This window comes from Oncorhynchus keta, chromosome 5 (assembly GCF_023373465.1).
Source record: "Oncorhynchus keta strain PuntledgeMale-10-30-2019 chromosome 5, Oket_V2, whole genome shotgun sequence".
NCBI classification, from domain to species: Eukaryota; Metazoa; Chordata; class Actinopteri; order Salmoniformes; family Salmonidae; genus Oncorhynchus; species Oncorhynchus keta.
This window is the reverse complement of record NC_068425.1, coordinates 17,511,358-17,525,807: the sequence shown is the minus strand read 5'-3', so window position 1 is coordinate 17,525,807 and position 14,450 is coordinate 17,511,358. Positions and strand designations below refer to the sequence as shown.

General features: G+C 40.8%; 2 protein-coding genes across 3 annotated transcripts; one reads left to right on the top strand and one right to left on the bottom strand.

The window, feature by feature from the left end:
- Window positions 1-1,481: 1,481 nt before the first annotated feature.
- On the top strand, window positions 1,482-8,678 carry LOC118377004 (heme-binding protein 1-like). Its single transcript, XM_035763816.2, has 4 exons — window positions 1,482-1,957; window positions 5,879-6,017; window positions 6,581-6,761; window positions 6,902-8,678. Exons 1-4 carry the CDS (start codon window positions 1,880-1,882, stop codon window positions 7,077-7,079), a joined length of 576 nt encoding a protein of 191 aa, XP_035619709.1. The 5' UTR covers window positions 1,482-1,879; the 3' UTR covers window positions 7,080-8,678.
- On the bottom strand, window positions 8,100-13,861 carry LOC118377003 (WW domain-binding protein 2-like). 2 transcript variants are annotated; one of them, XM_035763815.2, is made up of 8 exons: window positions 13,684-13,861; window positions 12,767-12,875; window positions 11,343-11,481; window positions 10,854-10,946; window positions 10,426-10,611; window positions 10,065-10,148; window positions 9,530-9,606; window positions 8,100-9,419 (listed from the first exon to the last, which is right to left on the bottom strand). In XM_035763815.2, exons 1-8 carry the CDS (start codon window positions 13,740-13,742, stop codon window positions 9,345-9,347), a joined length of 822 nt encoding a protein of 273 aa, XP_035619708.1. In that variant the 5' UTR covers window positions 13,743-13,861; the 3' UTR covers window positions 8,100-9,344. The 2 variants fall into 2 exon arrangements, with proteins under 2 accessions (XP_035619708.1, XP_052374856.1); XM_052518896.1 differs by lacking the exon at window positions 13,684-13,861 and adding an exon at window positions 13,198-13,294.
- Window positions 13,862-14,450: the final 589 nt, after the last annotated feature.

Sequence of the window (14,450 nt, the reverse complement as noted above, 5' to 3'; positions counted from 1 at the left end):
CACCGCCTTGATGTTAGTTGAGAACGTCAGGGTGTTGTCCAGGATCACGCCAAGGTTCTTAGCGCTCTGGGAGGAGGACACAATGGAGTTGTCAACCGTGATGGCGAGATCATGGAACGGGCAGTCCTTCCCGGGAGGAAGAGGAGCTCCGTCTTGCTGAGGTTCAGCTTGAGGTGGTGATCCGTCATCCACACTGATATGTCTGCCAGACATGCAGAGATGCGATTCGCCACCTGGTCATCAGAAGGGGGAAAGGAGAAGATTAATTGTGTGTCGTCTGCATAGCAATGATAGGAGAGACCATGTGAGGTTATGACAGAGCCAAGTGACTTGGTGTATAGCGAGAATAAGAGAGGGCCTAGAACAGAGCCCTGGGGGACACCAGTGGTGAGAGCGCGTGGTGAAGACAGTGTGAAGACCAGCCAACAGTGAAATAAAGGAAAGGTCTTAGATAATGCTAGGGCATGCAACATGCATAAGAGAAGTATAACAATATGTTTTATTTGGTCTCTTATGTAGGCGTTTATAAGAAGATTATTACCAGCATAATGGAAAACAGCAGGAGTTGTATTGCTTTGTACTTGCATATTAATGTACTTCATTATTGTGTCTATGGCAACTGGCATTTCTACCAACTCCTCCACTACATTTTTCTCTGCAGTCTTTTGCCAGATTTGTTTCATTTGTTTATACGAGTAACATGTATTACCTTCTGGGAATTATTATACATTTTTTTCGTTCTTTGTCCTTATTTTCATCCTGGATTATAGTTCAAAAATAAAGCCTCGTCATTAACTGTGCCCCTATTGGACTATTCATTCTCTTCTATTCATCCCACTTTCTTAGTTAAATCTGTGAAGCTGTGTAACACTCCCCATTCCATTTGTTATACGGTGACTACCATTGTCTTCTGTGTGGGTTTAAATAGATTGACCCTAGAGCTACGCAGAACGCTGTGACACATAGGGACATGAAATATGCTTGCACATGCGCGGCAGCACCCACCGTTCACACGCATGCAGTGGAAATGTAATCCATAGTGGCACACCAACAGCGTCAAATTATAGTGTTATAAAGTCTCCAAATAACACGTGTCTCTACACCCCACTCCTCTATGCATCCCAAGACATTGAATTACTTTGACACACAGCTGGAGAGAGAGCAGTGACACGCTTGTGCAACATTGTGTTATGTGTATGTTTTGAAGTGGTATGTGAAAGCGATTGAAATGTTATCATTATCATTATAATCAGGATTCTGTATTACTGCATATAGTAGGCTACACCGCTGCTACATACACATAACACAATGTTGCATTAAGTATTAAGTATTCAGTGTATGTTTAATGCCAGTATAACCTTACGCAGTGGAGATCTAAATACAAATTAAATAAACTACATCATGTTACCGCCTGCAATAATGTGCATGATAATCGATGGGAATAATTATTACGTCAATTAAAAGTAGGCTAGCTATTAAGTGGAAATTGTGAAAAACCAAGCGTGGAGGCGGGGAAGGGAGGGCGGAGACAGTTGTTTATATTCGTGTGGCTCAGTGGCTGTAAGTTAACTCTTCTAGTGAGCTAGAAGCAAGATTCACTATTTCAACCTAGTTGTACTACTAGGTAACAACATCAGATAAACACGTGAATATATATGTTCTGATTTGATTTGTCCAATAAGGTCCGAGGATCAAGAAAAGGAGTGTACAAGTGAATCTCCTTATGTGATTTTAAAAGGAGGACAAAAATAAGAAGGTAGGCTAAATTATGAAATAAGAACAAGTTATTTCAAAGGAAGCAAAAGCTACAATAACACAGGCGATAACATAGCATAAAGGGACAACGCGTGCAGCAGAGTGGTGACCTGGCCAGAGCGCGATGTTTGGAATGATAAAGAATACAATTTTCGGGAACACCGAAGAAACGGACTACAAATTGCTCAGCAGCGAGACCAAGGTAGGACACACCTTGCCCTGTCAGTTTCAACTTGAGTGTGTGTGTCTGTCAGTCAAGCATTGCATTGGATCACTTGATCGCGCGCGCCACTGTACACCTCCGTCTTGTTTGGTGCATAAAACAACTGGTCACTACAGACAGATCTCTTCAGTATCTCACAAATATTGTTTTATTTTAAGACATTCTTAATTTGTTACTCACTTTGGTTTTCGTGAAACTAGCCTATTGGCCCCAGTCTACCATGATGTCAAGAAAAGTATATTTTGATTATCAGTAGGCTTATGTGTTATGCATTTTAAGGATTCTGTAATGCCAATCCCTTTAAAGTGTTTGACCTTTTGAAACCAACCATTGTTAATTACACCTTACCTCCTGGCACCTGTGAGCTCGCAGTAGAAGGTGTGTGTTCCCTATGACCTCAGTAGTGGCACCACTGTGTGTACTGCTACACTGACCATACCTCCTTAAGAGTTTGACATAATATAAGAATTTGTTATTAACTGACTTGCCTAGTTAAATAAAGGTTCAATAAAAATAAATAATACTGAGGTCATTAAAAGCAAGGTTGTGTTCTCTGAGAGAGACTGACAGATAATTTGAGGTTGGTTGGGAAAGGGTTTGGTGAAACTAGTCATGTGTGAGCTTCCATATGATTTACTTTTGCACCCTGACAGAGTTCTTCATTAAATACTACGTACATTTGAGACGAGACAAAGCCAGACAGATGGAGGCAAAGACGACTGCTAGATCAATTGACAGAGAGCGTGGAATCAAGTGACACTGACAAACACATCTACAGACATTGGCCTGGCAAAGAGACTGATCATGAATCTGGAACTACTTCAATCTATAACATGCAACCAGACGACCAAAAAGGCTGTAAGAGGAATAGGAAAAAGAGAGTCTTTGTATCAATAGGCACGAGTGGCCATTAAATAGGCACGAGTGGCCATTAAATAGGCACGAGTGGCCATTAAATAGGCAATAGACAGGCTGTTTGCAGTTTTGAAATCAGTCAGTGCTAAATCTGTGAACTTCACTAGAGCCTAAATGATCACACTGAAATCTCACACGAACACACGATCAGAGGAATTTGAGTCTGACATCATACACTCTTAATTAAAACTGACATTGAATGCAGATGAACTGTCTGCACATGCTCAGACACACACACACAGCTTGGTGGGTCCTGTCATATTTCAGGGCTTACAAATGGAAGGAAATGGCTTTAAAGTTAGAATCCTTAGTAGTTACATTAATTTTTGGACTTATCAATTCATGTAATGTACCCATTGATTCTTGAAGAATGTAACATAAATGCCTCATGAGCTTAGTTCAACTGTCGCACCCCATCACCCCAATGTTTGTAAACAACATAAATGTAAACAAACACTGTATAGCCTCAAAACATGGTAAAACTATAATTGTGTCATCATGGATGGTCAGTCCTTGCGTCCTTTCTCTGTCATTGAATTTGAGAGTGGTTTCTCCCTTTTTACTAAAAAGGTGCTATTCTTTTTATTTTCATGTTTTTTTCTTCACGGAATTGATATTATGCAATGTTTTAATTTCTCTGAAATGATCTTACTTGGCACCATGCATTGTTTAGTAATGACAAGACATTTGATTAGATGGACGAGTTGACAGCACAATATGCTGATTATATAATGACAGCACATTGTCTATTTCTTGATACACAAGACAGGCTCATACTCCAAGCCAACTGAATGGTTATAGAGGCCATAGTTGTCATGTAAGGCTGAAATGTCAACTTCTCTGTGTGAGAGGTTTACAAACGTCCCATGACATTGTGTGGTGACATTCAAACCAATTAAAACCATTTGTTTAAAAGTTAGAAAAAGAAAGAGAGCAGGTTGAATATGAAATGAATTGCTAATATTAGCACATCCACAATAATTATGGCCCATGTATACCCAGCTGAGAGACAGAGTAATTATATATGAAGGCTGCAGGATTCCAGCTAAGCACACACACTAATTGCACCTTTAGACTGAACTCAGGAACAAAGTGTTCAATTATTGCTGTTGGAACATGTCACCTACATGTATTGTTAATGTTGGTCACAGTGACATATACCACCCATACGTAGAATGTATGCACACATGACTGTAAGTCGCTTTGGATAAAAGCGTCTGCTAAATGGCATATATTATTATTATTATTATTATTACCATGGGCTCCAAAGTATTGGGACAGTGAATTTTGTTGTTATTTTGGCTCTGTACTCCAGCACTTTTGGATACTTTTATTGTAAATAAGAATAGAATGTTTCTAAACACTTCTACATTTTCTCGCTCATCATTATTCACATTTCATTCAGGAGTATCTGTAATCATGGTAGCATCCACATAATAAAAACACAATGTAACCTGTATTTTACCTAGGATAGTCCGTTAAGAACAAATTCTTATTTACAATGACGGCCTACATCGGCCAAACCCTAACCTGGACGACACTGGGCCAATTGTGCACCGCCATATAGGACTCCCAATCACGGCCAGTTGTGATACAGCCTGGAATCAAACCAGGGTCTGTAGTGACGCTTCTAGCACTGAGATGCAGTGTCTTAGACAGCTGCGCCACTCAGGAGCCCAAATTAATTAATGTAGAAACATATTCTATCCTTGTTTACAATAAAAGTGCCTACAAAATGACACAATACTGTACATTATTTACCATTAATTTCTATTGGGCACAAAATAATCTAAAACACAACCAAAACAAACAGCAAATGCATCCAACACATTTTTGTAGTCATTGCATGCTATGAATATGGTACTTAACTTTTGAATACTTTAATACACATATAAGTGAATTTGTCCCAATTATTTTGGTCCCCTAATATAGGGGGACTATGTACAAAAAGTGCTGTATCTAAATGGTTCACCCAACATGAATGAAAATACCCTCAAATGGACAATCTGCACTTCAACCTCATAGTCAGTGTATCATTTCAAATCCAAAGTTCTGGAGTACAGAGCCAAAATAACCAAAATTGTGGAATAACACAATGGGAATGGGCCAGTTGACACCAGTGACACATCATAGCATAATTGCAGTGAAGTAAGAAAACGTGTTAAAGATATGGCATTACTGTCACCCCATCCATCTACTGTAGTTATTTCCTATGAGCTTACATTTACATTTATTCCACAGTCTCAAGGATGGGTTGCAGCCACAACGCCTTCATTAATATGAACACCAAACACCAGTCAGAAGCACTATGAACGAGTTCTTGATATCCCAATTAGACCAGCTGGAGTCAATTATTAGTGTCTAGAGAATTCTGCTAAGTTAAACCTTTTAGCTATTCAGCAACACAGTTCAATCCCTGTATCAATAAATACAATTAATCCCATATCAATATGGTTGCTAGGGCCAAGACGTAACGTTCCTGTTATTTAATGGTTGATATTTCTCAGCATAAGCCTTCCTCTTAGGACAAGAACATCATAACATGTATAAGAACAGGCTGCAAGTCAGTGAGTGTGTGTACACACCGCATTAACCCCACTGTGCCATGTGTGTGTGCGCGCGCAGCGCCTATGGTTTGGTCTTATGTAAGAACAGGCATCTCTGTCCCATTATTCTCTTTAGGCTTCATTAAACACTGCGGGACCCTGAGAGCAGAGCAGGAAAGAGCTGGAATCAAATCAACGTAATATTTTTTATTTAGATCCTTTTCTGGGGGCATTTGGCTGTCCTCTGTTCGTTTCCACTCCAAGTGTTTCAACGGCATCAGTGAACACAGATTCTGCCCATTGCATATCGCCAATCACAGCACCCCCAGCCCCACCCCCCTCTAACCCCCAAGTAGTGTGTGGCTTCCTTCCCTCTGAACAGTTTGTCAACATGTGTGTCATTGGTGAATCACGTTTGGCCTCCCGCTCTCTTTCCCAGGAGGGGGTCAGCTATGAGGTGCGGCGGTACGATGGTGCAAAGTATGCCTCAGTGAGCTCAGAGGGGCGGACCTTTGACCAGGTGACGGGGGAGCTAGTGAGGAAGCTGCTCGTGTACATTGGGGGAAGCAACGACCAAGGTGAGACAATCAGAGAGCAGGGCCTGTCCTGTCAGTCAATGGACTTCATATGTGGACACATCTTTAATGAGCCCTAAGCTCAGAAAGATCTAGGGCCTCAACTCAATCCATATTGCTGATGTTCAGGCCTATAGCGCGATTGAAATTTGAAGGACATTTCCTGATTGAGCCGACATATGCAGCGCTTACCATGAATGCGGAAACATTGCCTTTAAATTTCGGAACTGACCACTGTAGCGCAGGTCTTAAGCACTACGGATTTAATTGAGCCACCGATGTAATGTGCATATCTGAAAGTATTGCATTGATGTAAGCGAGTAATATGGTGAAAACTCTTTCTATTCTACCAGAGGGTTTGATAGTGTTATTACCATGTTACTGGCACCTATTCAGTACTTTCAGATCTTCAAGGGTGACTGAAGAAGTGTCTACTCTGTTTGATGCCAGAGGTCAGTTTGAAACTGGGCATAAGAGGATGCAATGAACTCGATGCACACATAAGACTGTTGCAATAAGTAGTTTCCTATCCCCTCTATCTGTCCTCTGTATCTTTGTTTTCCAAGGGGAGGCAATGGGGACGACAGCACCGGTTATCATCACAGTATATCCCAGGGACGACGGTGTGATGTCACGCCGTTTGGTGGTTAGCCTCAGGATTCCTACCAACTACCAAGTCAGTCCCCCTGTGCCCATCGACAGTGCCATCAGAATCGAGGATCGACCCGGCATGACTGTCTACTCACTGTGGGTGTCTCCATGCAGTCTTCACCTCACTTTGTTCTTTAATTCTTTACGACACAGAATGTATTTAATAATCATAAATGATTTGATCACATATCCTCTTTCTCTCTCCTTTCCTATCCACCTACCCTTTCTTTTCACAGGCAGTTTGGAGGCTTCGCAGGGGAGACTGAGTACCGAGCAGAGGCCTCTCGCCTAACCAAAACTCTTGGTGAGACTGCCCCATTTCAACGGAAACAGTACTTCTGCTGCACCTACGACCCGCCAATGAAACCCTACGGCCGACGCAACGAGGTGTGGTTCCTACAGGAGGAGCCATAAGGGAAGCATTAAGACCGACTCTTAATAATAAACTATAGTCACTTCCTCTCCTTCATCTTCACTGATCACTCCACATCTTGATCTTCATCTCCAAAAAATAGGATATGTGAAAATAATATGACAACAACAGGGGATTTGTTTTCAGATCAGTGCAAATGAAGGAGAGGTGATGCAAAGAAGTGTATTAGACTATTGAAAGGTCATAAAGGGGAGGGATGGGCAGCGGGCTACATAGTTACTGGTCCAAAGTAGTGCAATAGTACGGTACCATTATCAGTAACTGGATATTAAGTGGCCTGGGGTAGGAGCCACTAACCACAATGTACCGCTGTGTGTTATAGGTGGTACATCATTAAGTTCTTATTTTGTACACCCAGGGTTTGACACTCCCCTTAAATCATGCTTCATAGTGCTGGGAAGAAAAGCACATTAAATCACTGTACACATCACTATTCAGCAGTCTAATTATATTATGCTTCACTACACACACCATAAAAACAAAATGACAGTTAAGTATTCAATAAGTAATTAAATTAAGTTTTAAAAAGCACAATTCCTTTTCCCAAGGGAGGGAATTGGAAATAAACTAGGAATTGAGCCATAGAGTAGTGATAGTCAAATGTTTTCCTTAGTATGAATTAGTTGGTGGGGAGGGAATGAAGGAGAAATATATTAGTCATTCCTTAAGTGTTATCATTTGAGATGTCTAATCCTTCTGTGATGATGACATGAAAACTTTAAGACAGCAGTTGTGTGTAATGAATGTTTTGGCGTGCTTGTATTTGGAGTCTTTGAATTGTAATGTTATTATGATTCTTGAAACTGTATTTTGAAATACCTCTGTATGGTGTGTGATTTTCTGTGAAAATATGGAGTGACGATATCATCAGGATTTGATAGCGTTTCATATCATATTTATTCAAGATATTACTAATACGATTTTTTTGTGCAAAACTGATGTTTTCTTTTTTAGTTCTATACAAAATAATGCTTAAAGTACTGGTACACCACTGTTTTGGATAGGTTTTACATAAACATTTATTTATTATTAGATTTTGAATCAATATGAAGAACTCAAAAGAAGGATTTAGGGTTTACAAACAAGATATTTCAGACATTTGATAAATTTAAGCAGATACTTAAAACCAACCAAACCTATAACCTAAAACTAGTACAAAATGTCCTCACTATGCACTAAAATAGCAATTATATGGTCTGTTAGTCACTACAACCCAGTTTAAACAGGAATAAATTAGTGGTTTTCACAGGTTAATTCATCACAACTGCAAGAAAGCACTGTGTAGCGGACTAGCGGCTAAATAAATACATGGCCTAGTAACCCCACACTTGTGTAATTGCACAGAGTAGGGTTTTGGTTTCAGCCGGGCTTTGCATTCATTGATATAATATATAAAGGGTTCGACTAGGGCATGGGTTATTCATGTGACCAGTTATCATCTCTAGGCTCAAGTTATTTGTGAGATCTAGGAATATTGCACATTACCAATAATCTAACATACGTAGCGGTACATGTCAGTACACCATCCAATTGCCATATTCAAACAACATGCACTTCCTTCAATAAAAAGCCAGAAATAATCTAGAAAGGTATGGTGTGCAATGAGAGCACTGGGAACTTCAGCTTTCATTCAAGGCTCTCTGGAACAAACTTAAACCACGCACCAACACAATGGAAACACTTACTGTGAACGTGAATGTAAAAATACTTTACAATACTAGTAGGAATAGAAATTGTCGTTTTGTTAATAAGCATCATTTTAATCGAAAATTGTTATAAAATGTATTTTGTTAATAAACCTCTGGATTTAAAAAATGCTGTAAATATTTAATGCCTATACATTCCCCATATTGCCCATCACATGTTCCTCAACAGGGCAGTTAGAAACCCTTCCCTAAGTACAGGACACTTCCACATTCTAACAGACTGAGGGAGAGAGAGACCACCATGATAACTGAAAAGATTGAATACTTATCCGTTACGTGAATAACCATTTACTTGGCAATTGACAAAATAAACTGAGTGGGAGGGGGTGAAATAAAGCTTTACTCGTGATTAAAAGGAAACATTCATCATTTGAAAATGTCCCAACATTGTTGTGCCTCAAAATTACTTGTGTAAATTGCCAGAAAATAATCTTGCCTTTTTGTCAATGTTGTACTTTATACTTTCCTTTCCAGTCTAATAATTATCATCCGATTAATAATTTGCTGTTGCATTTATTAGGGGATGATGGTTATTGAGCTTTAGTTGTTCTTCTTCTCTGGATAGCCTGGGTAAGGAGCAGGAGGGGCAGAAGGTGCATAGGGAGGAGGCTGTTCCTATGTTGGAATAAACAGGGATAGAATATCTTAAAAACTCTGAACTAAAAATATAAACAGCATAAAGTGTATGCACTGAATGTACATGGAGAGAATAACAGGTCCCTTACCATGGGCATGTAGACATTGTGGGGGTTGTTGGGGTTGAAATAGGCGCTGCCTGCTGCCTCTGCTGCCTTGGCATTACCTGAGGATCAGGGAGAGACAGAGAAATGAGGGGAGGATAATGCACATGTATAGTAACTGATACAGAAGCACATGCTACTACAACTGTAGAGTAGGAGAGACAATGGAGCACACTTAGCACAGTATATTGCAGCAGGATACTCGTGACAAGACATCTTCCGGACTGAATGATGCACACTTCCAACTCTATTTCAATTCTCCAAAACCCACAAATAAACACACAACTGATATGTAAATTAGGCGTACTGAGTTCAGGCCAACTGGGTTGTTTTATGGGGTAAGGGAGACTAGGGGCGAGAGGTATTTTGTTTGTTTCTCCTATTTAATATGATGTGTACCGGTTACGACATCAGCACTCCTTTCTTAGTGCCATGCGTCATGTGCTTCATATTGAGGCAGACTGATGGCATCAGACAGATGCAGCGATCCAGACATACAGAGAGAGACAGGGAGACAAACCTGCAGGGAGAGCAGCCCAGTTTTGAGGGGGCCCAGGATAGGGGGGAGGTGGGGCCATGTAGGCAGGGGCAGATGGGTACATTCCTGCAACACAAGAGAGAATAAACAAAATACTCATAACAGCCTTGGGGACACATCTTTACTTGAAGTAGTTATAAATATTGATACCAATCAATAAAATTCATACACTCATAACAATGGAGGCATTATCCAAAATATTTCCATATTTAAGTGCTAGGCAATCTCTAATGTAAACTTCAATCTGCTAGCATCATAGCATTTGATTCTCAATTATTATGACCCAAACCTGCATAACATACAAACAGTTTTATAGCAATGATAAAGTTCTTTAATAACCAACCTGCGGCTGCCATAGGGTAGGGATAGCCCATGTTGCCTGGGGGAGGCTGGTAGAAACCATTCTGCTGGGGTGGGGATTCATACGGGTAGTTCTGAGGAACAGCTGGTGGGCCGTAGCCATTCATCACTCCAGGAGAGGGATAGCCAAAGGAGGCACCTCCATTTTGAGCAGGAGGGGCACGAGATGCTAAAACAAAGTTGAGGGTTAATCTTAAAATACAGACTGGACTAAAAGAGTAACATGTAAAACAAATATGTAGCCTAACAAATATAACAAACTTTGACTGCATTACCAGGAAATTCTTTAGTGATGTACATGTTAAATGAATTATTTAAATTGTACAATATAAACTGAATAAAGCAGATACTGTATGTTGAATGACAAATAGGCTCTTTACTGACAAACATGGCAGTCATGAAATTACTTACCATTTGTTGCCAGTTTGAAGAGGTGCTGACCTAACTCGATGGCTCCCCCACTGGAAAAAGACATCTTGAAGCTAGCCTGGCCTTCCCAGCCTCCTGAAACCAAAGAAAGTAGAGTCAAAACATTGATGAGCACTGTGTACTTGTCTTTGCATTAAATTACACGTCTGATATTGAATTATAATCAGTGCTTTGGAGGAGATGTCACACTTCAATTTCTACTGCTGCTGCTAAAAACTACTACTGCTGCTAAAAACTTTGACACATAGACATTGTAAGTAAAACGAGATTGTGGTTTACAGACTGATGTCAGCCTCGGAAAATATCTGGCCTTGGCAAATCACACTTGCGTCATTGATTCACTTCTACATGTATTCCTAGGACACATCAGGCCATACCTGGGACTGGAGGCCATAAACACTTTGCATGCTCTACAGTTATTTCCTCATGATGGTATTGAATGCTACAGGAGGACAACAAACTGCTGCCTACCCCCAGCTTCAGCAGACACTGTGCCCCTGATGTAATTGGCGGCGAAGACTGGCTGCTCAATGCTGCAGCCCTTCATCAGGTAGTATGGGAACATCACAGACCCCAGGCAGTCCTTGGCATTACTGGACACAAACACCAACTGAAACGAGGACAAACAGAGCAATGGTAGTCTTCTAGTTTGTGATACGGCAGACAGGATGGCGTGAGTGGTGAAACAGAAGAGTCGTATGTCTTTGTGAGTTTTTATTTGTAGTTAATTTTTTACCCCCTTTTCTCAATATCCAATTGGTAGTCAAAGTCTTGTCCCATCGCTGCAACTACCCTACGGACTCAGGAGAGGCGAAGGTCGAGAGCCATGCGTCCTCTGAAACACGACGCTGCCAAGCCACTGCTTCTTGACACACTGCTCACTTAACCCGGAAGCCAGCCTAACCAATGTGTCGGAGGAAACAACATCCAGCTGGCGACCGGAGTCAGCTTGCAGACGCCCAGCCCACCACAAGGAGTCACTAGAGCGCAATGGGACAAGGACATTCCGGCCAGCCAAACCCTCCCCTAACCCATATGACGCTAGGCCAATTGTGCGCTGCCTCATGGGTCTCCGGGTCGTAGCCAGCTGCGACACAGCCTGGGATTGAACCCGGGTCTGTAGAGATGCCTCTAGCACTGCGATGCAGTGCCGTAGACCGCACCACTCGGGAAGCCCCCTTTTTTACTTTTGATGTTGAGTCTTTCCCCAAAAAAGTGATGTTAGGATACATAAGTTAGCCCGTAAAAACTTTTGTGCCAAATACATTACATTGTTACAGGTGTCAAGCTTATGGGCAGCAGTGTATAGGAGGGAGGTTCCTAGGTGTGAGAAGTGTGCAGAAGGGCACGAGACAAAGGAATGTGTAGCATTGGTGAAAGTAGTGGTATGTGTTAATTGTAGGGGTGCCCATGAGGCTGGAGATCAGAAATGTCCCGTAGAGGCAGGTTGAGGTTTCCAGGGTTAGAGTAGTGCAGAAGTTGTCATATGCTGAGGCACTGAAGAAAGTAGAGGAAGACGGATCAAGGGGGAGGGATCCTGAGAGGAGTGGCTTGAGTAGTAGAACTGTACCAGTACAGAGGGATATGTTTCAGTAAGATTGGATTTTTAGCATTTATAGCAATGGTTATCAACTGTACTGCAGGGATGGAACGTAAGTCATAGAAAATCGAGGTTGTGGTGGCAGCTGCAGAGATGGTTTTTAGTGAGTGCAGGGTTAGATGGTAAGGTATTTGTAGATTATTATTATTTTTTGTATAAGGGAGTTATACTCCAGTCTAGTAGGTGATGGCAATGCAACATTTATTGGATGCCAAACGCTATTAAACCTCATAGAAGAAAAATGATTATCTTCCAACAGGCACACAGGACCAGCATGGTCAGATAATAAACATACCCTGTATGGAGTGAGGTAAACAGTCCCTTTCTTGGTCCCCCTCAGCAGGTCTGTCTTGCTGGTGACATCACTGAAGGACAGCTCCACATTCTTGCATTCCCTCAACACACTAGTGGAGCATACATGTTCAGTTTAGGCATGTGTAGTGAATTTACTGATCAATAGGTATGGTATGTATGACAGGTCCTCCATAGGACAAATACTGTCGTAGAATCCTAGCAGAACCGAGTGTCAATGGACATAGTGGGATTCTGTAAGGTCTACATCATTTAACATAGGCCTACTATTGGCATTTCACATACTGGTTGGTTGGTTAAATCTGACACTTCCAGAATGTGCCAAATCTAACTATTATGAAAAGTTCTTTATTAGTATATTTCCTAAGTTCCTGTTACTTAATCAACTTCCTAAAACTCTGTCACAACGTTTACTTTAGACTCAGGTTGTAGTTGGGGCGGGCGGGCTCACTCTCTGTTGACATTGCTGTGTCTACCTCCCTGGAAAACAAACGTATTTAGCTAGCTTACTCTTACACCTAGTTTGACTAAAGTAAGAAAATGTATCTAGCTAACGTTAGCTTTAATACGTTTCAAATGCGTAATGATGACTGACTGACCTAGTACTTAGGTAGCTTTTCCTGCCAGCAAGGCCAACAACGACGTTGCTGACTGGTAGCTAGCTAAAATTATTAAACTAGCTAACGACGTTATCACTACAAAATAGGGCTTGCTGAATAATTTTTAAAAAGCAACCCAAGTAGCTAACTGACATTGGCTAGATTTAATTAACACTAAGTACGGAAGCTATCTTGCTAGCTAGCTAGCTAACATTACCATAACAGCTAACGTTAACTTGCGAGTTAGCTAACTAAGCTACCTTTAGAAAGTGAGCTTCGTGGCGATTAATGATTCACTAACCTCTCGCCGTTGTTTATCAAAACTCCTCCGTTTTGAGAATGATTTCGATTTAAAGCCATGTTCAGATAGTCTAATGTACTCTTCGTCAGGTACAGCTACACACTGGAAATGAGAGGAATGCCCCAAAAACCTCAAAGTGTACGTCACAGGATCAGCTGTTTCATGTGCTGTGACTGCAATGTTCTGTTTGCCAACATTGTTTCCCATATTGTCAACAAGCCTTTGAATTGAGATTGTCATATAAATCTAGTGTGTTGAGGTTAGGTGGGATATTTGAGATTGGTTTGGATGAAATAATACAGCATTGTGGTTGTGAAGAGAGCTGAGCAAGCCTAAGGAGAGTAAATGCTTTTCATATATGATTGATTATTGTTTAAACATCATCCATTATGTCATGTTTTTATAGAATGTGCTTCGAATTTGCCTCAGTCGTAGTCCAATACTACAACATCTAAAGGGTGGCTATATATTCCAAATTGGATTATATAATTCTGCTTGTACAACCAACACATGTAATTGAAAAGTTAGTAGGCCAATTGTGTAATCAGTTTATGGCTCATGAGTCATGACTTATGTATGGTCCAAAAAAAGGATGGAATACAGGAAAAAAAACGAAATGTGAATATATTTTCTCATCACTTAGTTTAACTATGTGTATATCATGTCCATCCCACTTTTAACTGACATGAGGCCTGTCTTGTCTCAGTGGGACAACTTTTAATTTAGCTGCAATTATGTAGATCACATGAATTTACAAGTAATCTTGC

Bases quoted from the DNA above. Each gene is read 5' to 3' on its own strand.
- LOC118377003 (XM_035763815.2), bottom strand. From the start codon at position 13,742: ATGGCTTTAAATCGAAATCATTCTCAAAACGGAGGAGTTTTGATAAAC. The intron at 12,876-13,683 runs GTTAGTGAATCA...ATGCTCCACTAG, and splicing joins TTGATAAACAACGGCGAGAG to TGTGTTGAGGGAATGCAAGA. The intron at 11,482-12,766 runs GTATGTTTATTA...TCCTCGTTTCAG, and splicing joins TTTACCTCACTCCATACAGG to TTGGTGTTTGTGTCCAGTAA.
- LOC118377004 (XM_035763816.2), top strand. From the start codon at position 1,880: ATGTTTGGAATGATAAAGAATACAATTTTCGGGAACACCGAAGAAACG. The intron at 1,958-5,878 runs GTAGGACACACC...TCTCTTTCCCAG, and splicing joins TGCTCAGCAGCGAGACCAAG to GAGGGGGTCAGCTATGAGGT. The intron at 6,018-6,580 runs GTGAGACAATCA...TTGTTTTCCAAG, and splicing joins TGGGGGAAGCAACGACCAAG to GGGAGGCAATGGGGACGACA.